Source organism: Castanea sativa, chromosome 11, assembly GCF_040712315.1.
Source record: "Castanea sativa cultivar Marrone di Chiusa Pesio chromosome 11, ASM4071231v1".
In the NCBI taxonomy this organism is placed as follows: domain Eukaryota; kingdom Viridiplantae; phylum Streptophyta; class Magnoliopsida; order Fagales; family Fagaceae; genus Castanea; species Castanea sativa.
The window spans coordinates 30,911,596-30,931,263 of NC_134023.1; the positions used below are offsets into that span (position 1 = coordinate 30,911,596).

Consider the following 19,668-nt stretch of genomic DNA (forward strand, 5'->3'; position numbering starts at 1 on the left):
TTTTGAGTAAGTGAAAAAAATAGAATTTGAGTAATAAGTTATGAGAATTGAGTTTGAGTTTAAGTTATAAAATTTGAATAATGAGTTATGAGTAATAAATGATGCTCAATCCAAACAGGGCCTAAGAGTTTCACGGATAAAATGATTGAAGTTCCACTTCCAAGGAGTGAAAGGTGATTTTGGCATTTTTTAAAAATGTTCCCAAGTGAGCCAATAAGTCTTTGCCACATGTCCATATTTTTTAAAAAATAAAATAAATTAGTCCAAATTACAACATCAGCACTTTGTCAAGACACCTAAGACAAGAACTAACAACTAGCGAAAACAGGCAAAGGGACAAAAATCAAAACTTTTTACAAGGTTTAGGAACAAAAATAGAACTTTTGAAAGTTTAGAAACAAAAATCGTACTTTTGTAATGGTTTAAAGACGAAAATAATATTTTATCTTTTTTTAATATTTAAAAATATAATATTTTGTAAATTTTTCCCACCTAGACCTGTTTTTTTTTTTTTTTCCATTTTTTCATTTCCCATATAAAATCACACTCTGGAAATGCATCATACTCGTCTGTATACATATGAAAACAAAGTTTCTGACAAAGTAACTAATCATTCATCTACACCTCCCCATTCCTTTAGTTTCTTTTCCAAAGAATTTATCCTCTTATAAAATTGGGATAAGAAAAAGTTATAAAAAAAAAAAAAAAATAGTAAACTATTATACATTTCAGCCACTAAACAAGATCAATGACCAGAAGGATGCAGTTTTACATACAAAACCCTCACATGAAAATCACAAATTGATGCATCCTTCCAAGCAAATATTACAAAAACTAAAAAAATAAAAATTTGCAAATTACACGACTCTAAATGAAGCTCAGACCCCATGACATTAATTTAACCCTGCAGTACTCGTGTTTGAATTTTTCATCTCAGGTGGGGGCTTCACATACTTCCCTATTACTTTTTGGTGGGTGCGCCTCCTAATCCTATCAATTTTGTCTTTACTTCTTTGCTTCCTATCTTCCTTTTGCCGATGCCGTAATTTCCTTTCTCGCTCATATACACCTGACCAGAAGATCTCACCAGTTGATGGCCACAACCACCGTCTAGTAGGATGCTCAGAATCAGCCTCCTCCGCCAAATCCTCATCCATGCTCTTTAGTGTGGCATATGAAAACCATCTAATCCACATTTGACCTCTCCGGCTCTTGAATTTATGGTGTTCCTGCATCACTCCTGTGTCGGGGTTCACATACACCATCCGCCTTGCACTGTGGTATGCCCAAACATTAATAAGTAGCTCAAGAAGCCGTGAATAGCACTGCTTATCCTGCAAATTGTAAACGATTATTCAATCACAAAATATACCAATATCCCACCTACCTTATAATTTGCAAAATTAAAATTTAAGAAAATCCACCCACACAAATAGTTTATTCCAAAGCATACAGTAATTTTCTTTTTCATTCATTTTCTTTTGTAATATATGTTTAGGGCCAATCAAGCAGGACATCCAGAATTCAAGAAAAAAGCAAATTCTGTAAGAACGGAAAATTAAATAAGTAGAAAAGTACTTTGGAAAAACTCAGATAACATTGTCCACTTGAATGGTGCTCGTCATACATATGTGCATCCAATGCATCTACAAACATTCTGCACATGGGATCATATCAACAGGTTAAAAAGTGAACAACCAGTACATAACTTTCTCATTACATGAAATAAGCAAGTAGTGCTAGAGAAACCAAGTTGTTCGTTATCCTACCTAGAAAACATCACAAACTCTAGGAAGGACCTAGTTGGCAAAGCCCAACTCTGCATGACAGACCATGTGCCGCCATCAACAGGCATGGGTGGTAAAGAATCCAAATCGTGCTTTATACCATACATCCTCTTAAGAGCCTCAGCAAAAGCGAACCTTCAATCATCAATGATGAAGAAAATCAGATTAAAATTTTAAACTACAGAGAGAGAGAGAGAGAGAGAGAGAGAGAGATAGAGAATTATTCATACAATTAAAAATTTCATGTCACATTTTTTTTACTGGTCTTACTTGCAATTTCCAGCATTTATAGCATCACAGAATGACCAAAAATCCAGCTGCAAAGAGTTTCGTGGATCCAAATCCATCCGCACCCAAAAGTAGAGCGTGTCCCCATGCCTTTGAGTTTCGATAGCATTTAACAATGCATTTTCAGCAATTCCAGATAAAGATGCCTGTTTAAGCCCTCCACATTAGATATAAAACTGGATCTAAAGGCACGCATCGAAAAAAATATTAAAACAAAAAAGTTACTTCATTGCTTTGCTTCACTAACCTGAGTGTACGTGCGCACATCCAACCCCAAAAGGTTGGAGGTTCAACACAGGTGCTGTTTTTTATTTTATTAATGGTTCATTTGAATTGAGGGAGAGGGAGGGAGAGTAGAGTAGAATTGGCCCAAAATTAGTCTACTTTCAACCAACTCTATTATACTCCCCCTCCCTTCCCACTCAATCCAAGCGGGCCCTAAGTTCAAACTAATGACCTCCGCTTCATGAAGCTTGGTCCCTAGCCAATTGTGCTACCCCTTGGAGTAACAAATGTGCTGTAATTTATTTCTTTAACAATTTAATTATATTCACTTTTTCTTGTATGTTTCAAAAATTGATCACAGCTCAAAATTTAATAATTATAAAGGTAATTATAAGAGGCATGAATGATCACAAAATTCAAGTAACAAACACTAGGGACGCATATTGCACCACCACCACTAACAACAACAACAAAGCATTAGTTTCAAAAAATTTGGAGTCGGCTACTAATCCTCAACAGATTAGTTAAGGTCGGCCACATATTCCACCATCCCATCAAAAACAAAAAGGAGTTTCATGTACTATCATATGACATTTTAAGATTCACATAAATCGCATAATACAATGATTGCAGTCCTGTGATCCATGTTGCCATCCTTGTAAGACCTGGAAGTTCAATGATGACAAGAACAGTTGAGAGAGACCAGTCATCTTCTGACATGCCTTATAATATCATCACATGACACAGCCCACTGTTTTAACTTACAAGATTGATGGGTCATAGAAAATGCAAAAATGGCCACTAGTTAGATGTTTAAAAATATGTTGAAATCAATTTTTTTTTTTTCACTTGAGAGAGAAGACTTAAAAAAGAAAAAGGTACTCTAGAGCAGATCCATGTAAAAAACAATAGGGATAAAGCAATATAAAGAGCATTAACAAACCTTCCGTGCTGTTGCTCTCCAAGACTGAAACCCAATCCAAGCATTCTTATGAACGCGGTCAATCCGATTTGCAATTGCAAAAAAGGCTCCATATTCACCAAGTATATCTCGATAGTAAGGGTTATCAAGAAGTGGAAGACGAGCAGATGCATCAATATCTTCTGCCCCAGGTCTTCGGCCTTTAGTGGACTGCAAGTACCCAGTCCATGTATACATATGAGATTGAATGTAATAGCTCATCTCATCCAACTTCAACTTAAGAGAAACAAGTACAATAACTATTAGATAAGTATTAAGGCCTGCTCAAGTAGAGTACAAAGGTGGCCAGGAAAAAAAAACCCATATATGCACACACACACACACACATCCCCTAGGAACACATCTAGAAAGCAAATTTGCATACTACAAAAGCTCGTCTGGAAAGAATTGCAAAAGCATATAAAAGAAGAGCAACTATTGAACCTACCAACCCTCATGCTCACAATAAAGCATACTATTGAACTCTGAATCTTATATTGCTAAACAAGGTATATATAATATTGACACGAAATGAGACTATTACCAAAAAAAAATAAAAAAAACCAATGCCAAATTGCATAGAGGAATGACTACAATTTTTCTGGCATACCATTTTGAAGGCTGTGTTTGTTTCGCCTGAAAATATTTTTCAACCATAAAATATTTTCAAGGGAAAAAATTTTCCAAAAAATAAAATATTTTCAAGTGTTTGGTTGCATTCCTAAAAATTCTTCGGAGAATATTTTAACAGTGTTTGTTTGCATTCCTAAAAATGCTCCGAAACAGATTTTCTACTACTTTCCCACAATTTCTCAGCTCCCAAACAGGCATTACATAATAAACAAATTCAGAAATTAAAATTTACAACCAAAACCAACAAAAATCCACAAGCAAATATGCAGGTAGACAGAGAACACCAAACTGGCATCCCCTGGGTGAATGACAGTGACGTAGAGGGGTGACAGGGCAAGGTGGCAGTGACGAGGACGAGGTAGAGCGGCAATGAGGATGAGGCGCGAAATCTAGGGATGGGGTTGGGTGGGTCACGGAGGTCGGCTGGGTCTAGTGGTGGGTGTGGCTGGGTGGAGTGGTTCTGCTGCTCAAATGTGAAGGACTCCTGGGGTGTAAAATTTTATGACTGAAAGGAGGGCAAAAAACGTTTTACGCCAAAACAACCCATATTTTACAGTCAACCCAGTGTAATTTCAGTCTCCCCAAACATCCGCAAATACTGAAAATATTTTCCGGAAATCAATCTCTGGTGAATCAAATGCAGCTTAAGTGACATTTTTTGTTGGAAAAAATTTAATTTTTAATTCCATATTAGTATAAATGTATGAACCTACAAGTCTACAACTATGTCTGTTATAAGGAAAAAAGTGAAAGAACGTGCTTGGTAACTCACCAGCCCAATCCCGTGATAAAGAGAAGAAAGGTGTAGGAAAGGCCAGGTACCCTCCCCAAAGTACGGTTCATAAATGCTCAGTGGCTGACCAGTCCTTTCAAGCTCCCCCTCATCCCTTTCATGCAATTCCTGCTTAGATCTATCAGCCTTTTTGGCACTTCGATATACTTCCTCCCAGGTTCCATGAGACTGATCGGATCTATCCTTCAACTTCATCAAATACCAAATAATGTGAGTTTTCAAACACACACACACGCAAAAGGATAAAGGTCATCAAAATTATTTACCCATATATTACACAAAAAATACATAATTTCACAGGACATCACTTACCTCTTCTTCCTCTTTTCTTTTTCTGGCATTAGCAATCTCAATGTTTTTCTCTTCCTCCCATATGCTATATAAAAAAGGTCCATCATCAGCACTAAGTGGTCTATCTTTTGGAGCATTGTTCCACTGCTGCTCAAACTTGTCTAAAAATGTGTAACTTCTCAAAGTGCAATTAATATATGTTGAATTTAAAAGTGCTTCAAATAAATGCCATTGCCATTTTTCCTTAAATTTGAGAGGCATTTCTGCAACATCCTTAGGAGGAGCAACTTCTGATGGGAGCTTGAGAACATTTACAAGGAGTGATGCATATCCCTCAACAGCTTCTGAAACCATCAGGTTTCTTGCAGTACTTCTTCCTATAGAGGCAATATTGCGAGCTAGCGGTGATAGTTTTCCATTTGAGAACACTTGCCTAATAACTTGTGTCAAAAACTTAGGATTCTCTTTAGGGAAAAGATAGCCATTCACCCTGTCATCAACCTAGTTGTTATTGCCAATGCAGTTAGTAGTTTGATTAGAAAAAACAGTTGAAACAAACTGATTATTCAAAATGAGAAAACTATTGGAAAGCATGATGTTTGAGATGCCTTATAAGCAATTACTCTAGCTGTCTAGCATGGCAACATATTAGAAATGAACACCCACAGTTTAGTTAGGTCCTGCCTTGAGATTCCTTATGTCAAAAATTCTCTTTTTTGATAGGTCCTTATTTCAAAAATTCTATGGCTGGTAGATAGGCTTAGCTACATGAATTTAAGAGAAACAACTCAAGGTGTCCTTATTTCATACTAAAATAAACTTAATATCTAACATAACCTTTCCACAAGGGTCTCCAAGCCAACTAGTTAGAAGAATGCTGAAGGTACAAAATTTAATTTTTGTATTAAAAAAATGGATTGTCAATATCGTTAAATTACCGATTGTCCCAAAAGCTTAAACTATTGAGATAAGGTAAAGTTAATCATTCAACCATACAATTCTAACACTTCCCCTCACGTTTGGCAAGCGTGGAAATTTAAATGGAAAGTAGAATGGAGGAGGCAATGATCGAACTTAGGATCCCTTGCTCTGATACCATGTTAAATTATCGATTGTCCCAAAAGCTTAAATTATTGGAATATGGTAAATTTAATTATTTAAACCACAATTCTAACAAACACTTCTTTTACTACTCTTCATAATATAGGGAATAAAGTTTCATATACTGTGAGGCCAGCCATGGGCAATTAAAAGAAATATTTGTTCATGAAATCACCAGACCTCAAATGAGGATGTTGGTAGATGAAAGGCAGGGGAAAAAAATTAATAATAACATAAGATATGAACAAATCAGGAGCTACCACACTGGTAAATACGAATGTCCTTTAAGTCAAAGGCCTAACAAGGAACAAGAAGACAGAAAAGAACCAGGTTCAAGTCTTTGGTAGACGGGAAAATAATAATTTTAAAAGGCAACAACCTAAAGTATTGGGGACACGTATTTGCAGAGCTGAATTGAGATTATGAATGCATTATCCTCCCATGGAACTTTTGTTATTTACTGTATACGCTTAGTTGCTTTGGAACATTTATGTGTGTGTTGATCAAAGTTGGTGTGTGAAGAGATGAGAACAGCATTTAGAAACATACATATTTCCTTATCATGGAGAGGTCTGGGGCAATGATTGGCTTCTCGAAGCACATGGCTTTCATTAAAATGTCCGGAAAAGATTGCTCTTCAAGGAAGGATCCATATATCACAAGGTCAGCCACGCTTAAAACATTGTCTGCATTCACATCAAGAGCTTTGTGCTTTACAATGCCGCTTGGATATGTCAAGTTAATAGCAATTTCCTAAGGACAACAAGATAGCCAATAAGATGATGACTAAATCTATCCAAAAATATTAGAACCACACTTCAGCAGATATTTACCTCAAATACCACGCCGTAGTTACTTGTTGAATCACCACTTAGAACCACAATTTTGAGATTAGAATTGGAATTATTATCTAAAGGGAAGTCTGAAAGAACTGGTAATAAAGCCTGTAAAATGATGGCATGTTCCAACCACAAACCCCTATACATAAATTGGCTTCCCACAATGGCTATAACAGCATCTTCAAGCTCATAACCCATCTTGACACGCAGATTATCTTTGTGTAAGGCCATTACAGTGTCTGTTTCCCATGCTTCAGCAGGAGTACCCGGAATAACAAAAAAGTTTCCAACATCAAATGTGGAGTAAATCATCTGTTGAAAGAACAGAATGATATAAGACCACTAGAAATAAGTGCCAACTTTTATTGGGGCCAAAAACTCACTTATCCAAAAAAAGAGTGCTAATTTCAGAACCAATTTCAATGCTCTGTTAATTAGACAATGAACAAGTTATCATCTGCTCACTTTATTTGTAAACTAGGATGCTTTCTCAATGTCACATGAGTTTTATTGGCATGCGGTTTCCAGTCTGCACACTTAGATCTCATAAGTCATTTATACTCTCTCCAAATTAAAAAAGATAGGAAATTGAAAAACCAAGAATGGTGTGGAACAAGGAATTTAAAGAGGATTTAGATTTCTTTCTTTAGTTTAAACAAGTTGAATGGAGTATGAAAAAATAAAAATAAAAATCCTAGTGATTAAAAAAATTATGGAGGAGGTTTAGATTTTATTAATATATGGATTTGAAATGTATGGATCATTTCAATCAAGGAATTTAAAGAGGATTTAGATTTCATTCTTTAGTTTAAATAAATTGAATGGAGTATGAAATGAAATAAATAAAATAAAATAAAATCCTATTGATTAAATTTATTGAGGTTTAGATTTATTAATACATGGATTTGATACGACTAGGTGTTAGAGGTCATTTCAAATCCATAATATTACGAGTGTTTTTGTTTGAACAAATCTCTAAAACTCACATCATAATAAGGTGTTAAATTTATATCAAGCAATTTATATTAACAATTATTTTTCAAATCCCTTGATTTTATATCCTAAAATCCAAATGCAACCCGAAGGAGTTTTATCACTGGATACTGAAAATCACCCATTCCATGTGTACTAAATGTAAACAGATTATCAACAAGAAAGAGCGTCTACAAGAATTTCCTGTTAAATATTACCGGAAGGATATAGTTTGGAAAGACAACAACACTAGAGCGGTTGAAGATTCTTTTCCAATCATTTAAAAGATCGATATGACCACTTGAAAAATATTTTCTTGAACGAGTAGCAAGAGATCTTTCATGGATGATCCATATCAGAGGTAATGACTTGAAAGGTTCCTGCACAAAACTGTAACAAGTAAAATCATTCTATTAATTGGATAAGCACACAAATAAGAAACAAATGAAACTAAAATGGAACAAAATAAGAGTGATTACATTAACTAGCAAAGGAGTCAGTGAGTTATCATTATTACCTTTTACGATAACAAAAGCTTCCACACTTAATTCGTAACAATCTAATGAATCAGCTCTCTCATTTCTATTTTTATTTTTATCGGTGAAGAAGTTCTCATTATTAATAATGCAAAAGGATAGCTGAGAGCTCACTATCTCAAGCAATCACATTCTTGCTATGTTTGTCTCCTCAAGAAAACTATATAACCAAGATTTTGTTCTCCCTATAAAAGAGTGGAAGAAATTTTTACACTGGCGACATTAGTGCCATAGATGATTCTGCCTGAACCAACAATGCACATATACAAGATAAAATGACACATATTATTGACTACGCAAACACAGCATAATCCTCCATGCCCAAAATCCCAAACAATGTTTTTCAAGACTCCTAAATAAAAATTACCTCAGGCCTCAGCCCACATGGGTCCCCCTTGGCACCACATTGACAAGCCATCTGTTGTCATCCACACTCGTGCAGACAACCAAGAGAACTTAAGCTACATAATATAAGGTCAATTCTGGTCTATGTCAAAGCCTCTGGTCGTACACATATATCTACCAAATCATTATAGTCTATGTGACGCAAGACAAGTAGAACAAAATTAAACAATAGGAAAATAAAATATAGAACCTAGGAGTCAACACCTTGTCTTGCTTGGAGTCGGCAACAAGCAAGGAAAACCACTAAGAGTTAGCACTTAGGGTTGGTTGGAGTCAGCACTAGACCACAACCAAAAGGAAACTTTTAATTCATCCAAAAAATCATATCTAAAATCGAGTACAATAGTTTGCTTATATTGGAAAAACTTTTTTTTATAAGTAACTTATATAGGAAAAACTAAGGTTATGTTTGGTTACAGTTTTTGTTTTCTATTTTCAAAAACTTGTTTTTTGAAATATAAAGAAAAAACAATTTTCTTATATTTTTTAAATCAAAAACATGCTTGGTTAGTTGAAATTAAAAAAAAAAATAGTTTTTTGAAGAAAAAAATAGAAAATACTAAATATGTTGTTACTAGAACTGAACTTTAATGCTAACTTATTAAATGAGACAAATTCATTAAATTAAATTCGTATTTTCATTGACTTTTAAAAATTAGAAACTGAAAACAGCCTTTTGCATGTTTTCAATTTCCTTTACAAATTGAGTTTTGAAAACAGTTTTTGATTTCTATCAATTTTGAGTTGCCAAACAAGTTTTTTAGTTTCAAAAATAGAAAATTATTTTTGAAAACAAAAAATAAGAGGAAAAAACAGTTACCAAACATACCCTAAACCTAACATGTAGGAAACCCTACTTATTGAATGACAGAAATACCCTTCACTTTTAAATACAAATACAATTTAACCTAATTAAATACAAGGGCCTAAAACAAAAATACACTTGCTGTTCAAAAATAAATATTAATAAATAATAATAAAATTCTCCTTGTGCATCCCACATCACTATACCTCATTATTACCAAGACCACAACAATGTGCTAGATAGACAACTTCCCAGTTCCCACCCAACTTTTAAACCAATATTTAAAAGAACGCATAAGTATATTTGTAATTTTTTTTTATCATCAATAAGTAAATTTGTAATTATTGAACACTCAAATGATAAATGTTTTTATTAAAAAAACTGCTGGAAGTTGCTTCCAATCATCTATGTGTACTTCACTCTTTGTTCCTTTATGTTTTAAAAAATCTGATGCTATTATAACGAAACAGTATCATCAGCTCTACTAGTTTTCCAAACCAGTTTTTTTTTTTTTTTTGATAAGTAAAAAGGATATATATTCAAGAACACTACCTTATGCAGAAGAACATAAGGCAGAGAGAAAATTACAAAGAGAAAAGATGAAGAAAGAAAAAGGAAAGAAAAGATCCTAATTACAAAGGAGAGTGCTAAGGAACATAAGGATAGAGTCACTGGAGGAGAGTCCCCAAGCCTTAGACCAGTTTCTATACTGAAGAAATTTTAGAAGGGAGAGTGCCGAGAGTTCATGTGACCACAATAACTTGAAGTTTATTGTTTCAAAAACATAGATAAAATAACTAATCTTACCATGAAAAGACACCTCTGGCTTCAAAAGAGTTCACGAGTATGCCATCATAGCTGCAAATACATACATTCTTGTTATAGTCCAAAAGTTACCAGATCCATTAAACTGAACCACATTCATATACTCTGACCAACAACTCAATAATTACATTTTATATATTTATTAATAATTGCATAGTCACCTTGATCAAATTTCAATAAGTATTTAATTTAATATTACACAAAACTAAATGCTAATGGATAACATCAATTTCATTTGCATGAGATTCATGACAAAAGACCAAAAAATCTATTCATAATTAATTGATCACCAATTCAGAAAAATCAAATCATGATGTTAACATAGATTTTTTTCACAAAACACTGAACACAGCCCATCAAATGCCAAATGTATGAAACATCATTTCAACATTCCTTGGTACGATTAAGTTAGAACAGAGTGCTAGTTTTCCTTCTTTTTTCTTTTTCTTTTTTGTTATAAATTATTTTTATTAAATGAACAGACTGTTCTTTCTGAGAACCGGAGCAAAATAATTCTTAATTTTGCTTCAATCTAAACAAAATCCCCTAGATAAATTATTTTTTCCAAAGTTCAAGGTACATTGGAAAAGTAGTATGAGACACGTACTTTAACCAATCGACAACAATCCCTGTCTTATCAAATGCTTGAATAACGGTGACTGGAATTCCTACTGTTCTCCAAACATCATGCACAGGACCATCTTCAAGCGAATAAACCTGCAAAATTAATAGAAATCTGATGTCATCATCTGATATAAAATTTATAAAAATTCCATTTATAATTTTATGGTTCACAGTGAACTCAAGGTAAATGCTTTTAGTTACCATACGACTTTTCCAAGACCTGAGATGGGCAAGTCTCTCATGACAAGTCAACAATCAAAGAAACATCTTATAGTCATTTGCCTCCATTGCTAAGGGCATATAATTCTTTGGACAAAAAGGAAATTCTATAAGAGTATACAACATGGAATGAGTTACAAGTTACAACCACTAAATGACTACTACCAATTTGAATTTCTTTTATATTTTCACAGAAGTGAGGAAGTTGGGGTATAAAATCTGAATCTCATATGTTAAATACTTACAAGAGGTAAATGAATCAATATTTAAAGATACCAGAACATATATCTAGTCCTCATGCTCACAATTACTGTCCCAAATTAGGCCAATCTTTCAAATTTTCATAGCCTGGCAGTCATTTGATTCAATCATATTTCCATCAAATTCAAATTGTGGTCAAACTGATTTTCATCACTCCATCTTTTCATGGTCATTCCTTCAAACCCTACCATGTACTAGAGTTTTTATACCATTCTGTATGTCCTGAAAATTTTGCCATAAAATTTTCTTTCACGACATACATAACTTTCACAGGTAAGGATGTGTAGAACATTAAGAGTTAGGGAAAGACAAGGACAAGAGACCAACTACAAAACAATTTGAGACTTGCAATAAATTCTCTATAAATTTTGACGGTGATTCCAGTAGACCATTAAGATGGTTTGATTTAAATTTTAATGAAGAGGTAGCAGGAAAAGCATATAACAAGATGGCTGCAAATATTCCAGTAAGTTAATTTTGCTATTCAATTCAAGTAAAATTGCTATATCCCCCTTCTAATCTCATTTTCCATCAAGAGAAAATGAAAAAAAAAAAAAAACCTTGATTTCCCTAGCATAAAAGTGAGTAACCATTATGAATTTGAAAGGTCCGAGGTTAACAGCAATAACTTAGGTCTAATTTACTTATCAAAAAAAAAAAAAATTGGTCCAATTCACTTCTAACTCCTACAATTGCCAATGACTAAGAACCAGAATATCAAGCACAATACCAGAACACTAAGAGTGGATTACAGTCGCCTAAGCAAGAATCAAGTGATAATTTAAGAATTAGGATTTAAGCCTAAATGCCATTTGTAACAAATTGGTTAAAATTTGTCCCATGCCTCTGCACTACCCAGCTAGTGATGTTGCAGTCATCGCTCAAGTAAAAATGCCATAGTCCTAGAAACATTGTTTACTCTCTTCACAACCATACTCCAAAAGCAAAAGTACAAGAACACATACAAATGAAACTACCTGAAATTGATAGCCAATCTCCTGCAAAGCAGCTGCAACTGTCACCATCAGTAATTTTTGTGAATCAACTAACAGATCTGCAAAAACCTTCAGGTGGAAAATGAAATTAAACAAACAGCCACCCAAAAGAAGCACAGGATCCTCCAAAGTAATTAATCTCACTACAGAGAAAGTAAACATCAAACCACACAATACCATTGATCAAACAAACAAAAAATGTAAGAACCCACAAATAGTTCTAACAATAATTGAATACTGACCATTGCAAGCTGGGGTTTTCTGTAGGAAAAACGCTGTTTTGTCCTGTTGAATGCAGGAGAATAGAGAATAGCCTCTCTAGCTTCTCTTTGAAATTTGTCCAAAAGCTTTGAAGGCTCAAATCTAATATCCTCCCCAAAATCCAACACACCCATCTCCTTCAAAAACTTGAAATCCTCAGAACTGACTTCCACATTATCTTGCAATGAAGAATTCCCAGACTTTTCCACAGAACCAGGCAGAAACATCTGGAAGAGCACCACAAAGAAGAGGAACACAGCCACAGTACAAATCCATTGCAGGTAATCTAGCTTCTTGAAAAGCAAGAACCTTGAGAACCTTGATCTGGGTCTCTGTGAAAATGGGTGCCTCTCAGTTCTAACAGAAGAAAAAGACCTGAAAAGGTTGTCTCTTTTCAATGGAATCCCAGTTTCCAAAGAACCCATTTAGAGTGCCATCAAAAAAATAAGGAAAACACAGCTTCAAAATTGACAAGAACACATCAAAATCAGCTCTTCATAGAGTGTTCTTCTTCTCAGTACAAAGCAAAAAGAAGACAAAGAAAGATTACACGGGAGGGGGAGGTCTGTGTTGTGATGTTATTAAACAAGCTTGAGGTGAAAGGTCAGAAAAAGAGAAGGATTCATTGGGGTCATTATATTCATTCATTCATAATATATTAAGGATGATGATGATGACGTGTATTTGGTCATAGTCATAGACTTAGAATTTTTTTTTTTTTTTGTGTGTGTGTGTGTGTGTGTGTGAACCCAGAGGTTTTTACAGTACTTTTAGTTACTGATCAGAGACTTGTGTAAAAGATTGAAGAAACTAGTTTTTTTTTTTTTTTTTTTTTTGTGAAATCAAAGGTGGTGTTGTTAGAACAGAAGTAGTAGAAAGAAAGTAGTAGTAGAAAAAGCAAACACTGAAAGAGCTACAAATTCGGGAAGGGACAACCTAAAATCTAATAGAACCTTATTCGTAGCGTGTGGTGTCACAAACGACAAGTTTGTTCACAAGGATAGCCTAATCCCATCTGTTTAAGTATTAATTTCACTATTCACTGTTTTTAACTTATCTATACTTATAGCCAATCGATACTGGCATTCTCAATTTTTGATTGGCTTATATTTTATATTTTTAAATGAATGCTAATTATTTAGTTCTTTAGAAAAACAAAATATGCCAAGAGCCAATCCCCTGTCCTACTCCTTATAAATTGTCAAATTATTAAAAAATAAAAAAGAGTAAAAGAATTATTAGTCCAACTCCCAAATATGATTTCTTGATCTGATAAAAAGTGAACTAAGTTGCTTAAAATCAATACTATACATTAGCATGATAATTTGTCAATAAACTTTTAATCCAAAAAAAAAAATAGACATATTCTTATGTTCTTATTATTTTTAATGAACGTTTTTATATTGAAATTCTTTTTTTTTCTTTGAAAAAAAAAATGTGGTTTTAATTCATTATAGAGTGATTGTGTTGTGTGAGTATAAAATTGGGTAAAGTAAATATTTGGTCCCTATCATATACACTATATTTTAATTTAATCTCTAACCTTGTAATTATATCAATTTGGTCTCTATCCTCTTAGTACCATGTCATTTTAGTCTTTACCATTATCTTTTTGATGAAAATTGATAACATGTCTAATGGCCAAAATAAAAAATTAACTTCCGTTTATGTGACAATAAACTTAAATTTTATTTTGGTTATTTGTCATATCAGAAATTTTCATTTAAGATATAACGGCAGGAACAAAATTGATACAATATTAAAAAGTTAGGGACCAAATTCACACAATTAAAAGATTATAAACTAAATTGAATTATGGTATAAAAATTAAGGATCAAATATATAATTTACCCTTTATAATTTTTTATATAACCATAGGTCTTTACAAAGTTATATATGTTGTACAAATAAATGTCAATGTCAATATCTTTACTACTATTCATTTTGCAATAAATATCACAAACTCAAATGCGTGTTCTTATAATATTCAATGATTCTCTTTACTATCTTTACTTTTTCAAAAAATATAAAAAAAAAGTTTACAATTAAAAAAAATAGAGAATAATAAAGATCTACTACTATTTTACTTAAACTGAAAATTTTTTACTAAAATTACAGTAGATAAAAGTAAATGTTAGTTGAAATAGTATAATAGAACCTAATACTAAAAAATGTAGTAAAACTTATAAATAATAACAAGAATAAGCTAAATTATAAAATAAATTGACAAAAAATAAACTAATAAAAAAGACTCTACCTGCTTGATTAGGTTCCTTCTTTGCTAAGATTCTGGATAGAGATAGTTCCAGACCATACGGTATTTTTGGGTAACAAAGATGATTTGTTTTTTTTTGTATAACCAAAGATGATGTTCAGTAAACATAAAAAAAATATTAGCGATATCCATTGTTTTTATGGAATTGATAACTTTTTTTATAATAAAAAAAATGGAATAAATATGTGGTTGGCACTTGGCAGACTCAATTTTAACTATACACCCAAAAAATACAAAATGACAAGATTTTAATCTTTAAATATACAGTAAAAACTGCTTTAAATTGGATAACAACAAAGTTTTGTTCCTTTTATTTAATTAAGAAGCAAACTGTCTTATGTCTTATCATAAAAGAACAAAGTCATAAAAAAATATTTTCAAAAAAGAAATCAATTAATAAAAATAAACTATTATAACACAACTGGAGTAGTTGCAATAATTACCTGTCAAGCACAGAGATGGGCACTTCCTCCTTACTTTTTTTGGCTTAAGACTTCTACAGTGCTACTTTCCTCTTGTGGAGTTTATTAGAGATGTTAATTTTGCAAATCTCACCTTCCCCGATCCAGATTTTTATTAATATTTAATAGTTGAATATTTCCAACTTTCGTAACCCCATTTATTATAAAATATATACACAAGTTATTTTTTTCCCTATATTCCAGTCAGATTTCATTATAAATATCAGAGGATAAACAACTTATTATTTATGTCCAAATCCTTAACCCAGATCGAGCTGTTGTTTTGTTTCTACTATTTCAATCTAGGAGTGCTTGTTGATAGCTTAATTTAAACCTTATATTAAAAGCTTGCCATTGCCGACAGTTCCTTGAGTCTCTTCATTGCTAACTAGAAGTAATAAATTGCTCAGTCGACTTGCGGCCCATTGATTGTAGTCCAATGGTTAGGATAATTGTCTTCCAAGCAATAGACCCGGGTTCGATTTACCAAACGGGCCGATTTGCCCATTTTAGTACAAAATTTTAAATTTCTCTCCAATTCTGCACAATTTATACAAGAAATGGGACTGGTATTTTTTTTTTCCTTCCCTTTTTACTTATTTTCTTTGCGTTCATAGCAATCCAATAGTAGAAATTGTAGTCTTTCTCTTTCTATAATTTCATCTCCCTCCTTCACTTGATCCAAATGCAATTTTAGGTTTCTACAAAAATGAGAATGGGTGTGTTTTTGGCATTGACTTATAAGCCATTTTTTTACTTTTTAGTTTGTGTACAGCTTTTTAAAACTTCATTTGAGATTTCTTACATTTTTTCATTTTAGTACAAAATTTTAAATTTCTCTCCAATTCTGCACAATTTATACAAGAAATGGGACTGGTATTTTTTTTTTTTTTCCTTCCCTTTTTACTTATTTTCTTTGCTTTTTACTTATTTTCTTTGCTTTCATAGCAATCTAATAGTAGAAATTGTAGTCTTTCTCTTTCTATACTTTCATTTCCCTCCTTCACTTGATCCAAATGCAATTTTAGGTTTCTACAAAAATGAGAATGAGTGTGTTTTTGGCATTGACTTATAAGCCATCTTTTTACTTTTTAGTTTTTGTGTACAGCTTTTTAAAACTTCATTTGAGATTTCTTACATTTTTTCACTTTGCAAAGTACAAGTATGCTTTAACACACTTTCAATAAAAAGCTAAATAAGGTGTTCTCAAATAGACAAATATCCAAGAAATATGATTTCATTTTCAATAAAACTAAAGTCACAACAAAATTTCACATCCCTAATTTTTCTACTAACTCATTCACGAACACACCACAATCTACAATTTTATTTTATTTTAATGGTTCATGTGTGAGATGATAGACAAATTTGAAACTATTGTGAAAATCATCTCATATCTCTCGTTCCATTTTAACCCAATAAATTAAGGAAGTGGTTTAGTCCTTGAAACCCTTTAAAGCTCCTAGTCCATATGGGCTTCATGCTGGGTTCTTTCATTGTTTCTAGCCTCTGGTTGAAACTTCGGCAATAGAAACAGTTCAAGGAGTTTTTTTAGAGTGGAAAAGTTCCCCACTTCATCAATAAAACTCTTATTACACTTATCCCAAAGCACCCTGGAGTAGATGTCTTTGCAACTTTCAACCAATCAATTTATGCAACACTATGAATAAGGTTATCGTGAAGATAATTGTTGCAAGACTGTGCCCTCTTTTGTCAAATTTCATAGCTTCTATGCAAACCACCTTTGTCCTATGTAGAAAAGGCATTGAAATTTTGTCATTGTCGAAGAACTTCTACACACCATGAGCTCTAAGAAAGGCAATGTGGGGTACATGGCTCTTAAGATTGATCCTGAGAAGGCGTATGACAAATTAAAATGGAGCCTTATTGATTGTTATTGTTCAACGTTCCAAAATACCTTGTGAATGTGATCATGAGTTTTGTTTCCTCGTATAGTGTTGTTGTGCTTTTTAATGGAGGAGCCTTAGAGGAGTCATAACCTTCTCAAAACATTAGGCAAGGTGACCCTTTATCCTTATACTTATTCATTATCTATATGGAAGTTCTTGGTTTCCTAATTAAAGACAAATGTGACTCTGAGTTATAGGAATCAATGAAAGCTTAGTCAATGACAAGGTCTTGCTTAGTCTTCTCATCTAAGCTTGGGCCAATGCGTGTAATCTTCTCCGTATTAGATTCGTTTAGGGGACATCTTCTAATTCTTTTATCGGCTCAAAGGTTGCCCTCCTTTCTTCAATGTTCATGGTTGTTAATCATTCAACTATCTCTAAATAGCCAAATAGCACTCCTTGGTTGTTAGTTGATCTCCTAAAGCTTCTTCTACCCATACTCCGTTGGAAACTTAACTGCTAGATGGTAAGTGGATGTTGTTGCTCTCTATGTATTCAAAATAGGTTGTCCTATGATGGTATTGTAAAAGGACAAACAATCCATAACAAGGAAATTCACTTCCTTTGTGATTTGTCGTGGATAAGACCCAACAACATCTGGCATGGAGATTGCTCCCACGGGATAAAATTTTGTTCCTTCAAAGCCTATCAGGGAGCACTTGCTAGAAAAATTTGTTAATCCCCATTTGTTTGAAGGTTGGATAATAAAGAATGTTCACTAAACTCCCATTGTATACTAACATTTTCTTTGTGATAAAGTCAGCTATCGTCAAAGTGATGATTATAGCATCATCATTAGGGTGATGTAATCTTATAGCATCGGCATTTGGACAATTGCACTGCACGAAGATAAGTCTTCTTTGATTTAGACAACCCTCTTATTGACGTTCCTCCTACTATCACCCTTACCTCTCCAAGAGAAGGTCTCAGTGGTTCTTTAGATCTACTCTTCAACAGCTATCTTTTGTCCCTTTGATCTTATCCAACAAAGTTCTTCAACTCCCCTTGCTTGATTAGGGCCTTAATCTATTGCTTTAAGTCATAAGATTCGTCAATCTCATGTCCATATTCATGATATAATTAACAATATTTATTCTTTGATCGCTTGCTAAGGTCTCCCTTCAACTTTTCTAGCCATCTTAAAGATGGATTGTCCTTAATCTACATGAACACTTGATTGAGTGAAGTATTCAGGGGGGTGTAGCTTGAGTATCATCATGTGGACAATCCTGCCTTTTTGCTATAATTCTTGTCAGACGTTTTGGCCTTTTACTGACGAAGCCTCAAGTCTAGATATGGCATGTAGTCTGGACGCAAAATATAGTATGGACAAGAACCTAATTCCATTCACTCAGACTTTTTTTTCACTTTCTTTACAATAATAATGTCCTCCGCATTCATAAAGCTCTGTGCTAAGTGCGCCAAATTTGCCATCGTCTGAGGGCCTCTATCAAACATACGGAAGATGAACAACTCTAAGTAAACTCTATTTTGGAAAGCAGTTAGAAGCATTTTATCATCAAATTCGTCTACCAACAAAGCCTCCTTATTGAAACAGTTGATGAAGGACTACAGACTTTCGTTGTCTCCCTGTTCTATCTGCAACAAACTAGACGTTGGACGCTTATGTCTTTAGCCTCCAATGAAATTGTTAACAAAGGACTTGCTCAACTCTTGGAAGTACAATATATTGTTAGTAGGTAACTTGCTAAACCAAACTCTTGCTGAGCCCTTTAACATGGCGGGAGACCTCTACACATAATCTCATCAAGTATCCCTTAGAGATGCATCAAAGTTTTGAACGAGGTAATGTGATCACAAGGATCTCTTGACCCATCATACAAGTCCATATAAGGCATTCTGAATTTAAGAGGTAAAGCACAAGAAGCGATGGACTAAGTCGTCCAAGTTTATCTTCCCTTTCATGGCATCCATCATTTCTTACATAGTTGTCATCATTTGATTCACTTTCACTTCTAACTGTGGTGCACCCTTGGCCATTAGGACCCTTGACTGGTCTGAGTCCTCCCTATTGGCATTACTCTTTATACCTTCTTCTCCCTAGACTCGTCCAAGTGCTTCCCTTCTGGTGATGGTTTTGATGATGTTTCCTTTGCCGATGGATCTACTATGCTAAATCTTGATTTTGCCATGTCAATTCTTCAACTACAATTGCCATCGACTGCATTGCTTTTGGATGG

General features: G+C 33.6%; 1 protein-coding gene across 2 annotated transcripts; it reads right to left on the reverse strand.

The window, feature by feature from the left end:
• Positions 1–640: 640 nt before the first annotated feature.
• On the reverse strand, positions 641–13,754 carry LOC142615625 (uncharacterized). 2 transcript variants are annotated; one of them, XM_075788366.1, is made up of 14 exons: positions 12,803–13,754; positions 12,543–12,629; positions 11,069–11,178; positions 10,444–10,494; positions 8,109–8,280; positions 6,913–7,230; positions 6,629–6,832; positions 5,000–5,479; positions 4,667–4,876; positions 3,244–3,432; positions 2,058–2,221; positions 1,770–1,922; positions 1,579–1,657; positions 641–1,334 (listed from the first exon to the last, which is right to left on the reverse strand). In XM_075788366.1, exons 1-14 carry the CDS (start codon positions 13,244–13,246, stop codon positions 894–896), a joined length of 3,102 nt encoding a protein of 1,033 aa, XP_075644481.1. In that variant the 5' UTR covers positions 13,247–13,754; the 3' UTR covers positions 641–893. The 2 variants fall into 2 exon arrangements, with proteins under 2 accessions (XP_075644481.1, XP_075644480.1); XM_075788365.1 differs by having other exon boundaries at positions 3,244–3,498.
• Positions 13,755–19,668: the final 5,914 nt, after the last annotated feature.

Excerpts from the sequence above, each read along its gene's own strand:
- LOC142615625 (XM_075788365.1), bottom strand. The coding sequence starts at position 13,246 with ATGGGTTCTTTGGAAACTGGGATTCCATTGAAAAGAGACAACCTTTTC. Across the intron at positions 3,499-4,666 it reads TTTATCACGGGATTGGGCTG|TTGAAGTTGGATGAGATGAG; the intron begins GTGAGTTACCAA and ends GTTTCTCTTAAG. Across the intron at positions 1,335-1,578 it reads GTTATCTGAGTTTTTCCAAA|GATAAGCAGTGCTATTCACG; the intron begins GTACTTTTCTAC and ends TACAATTTGCAG.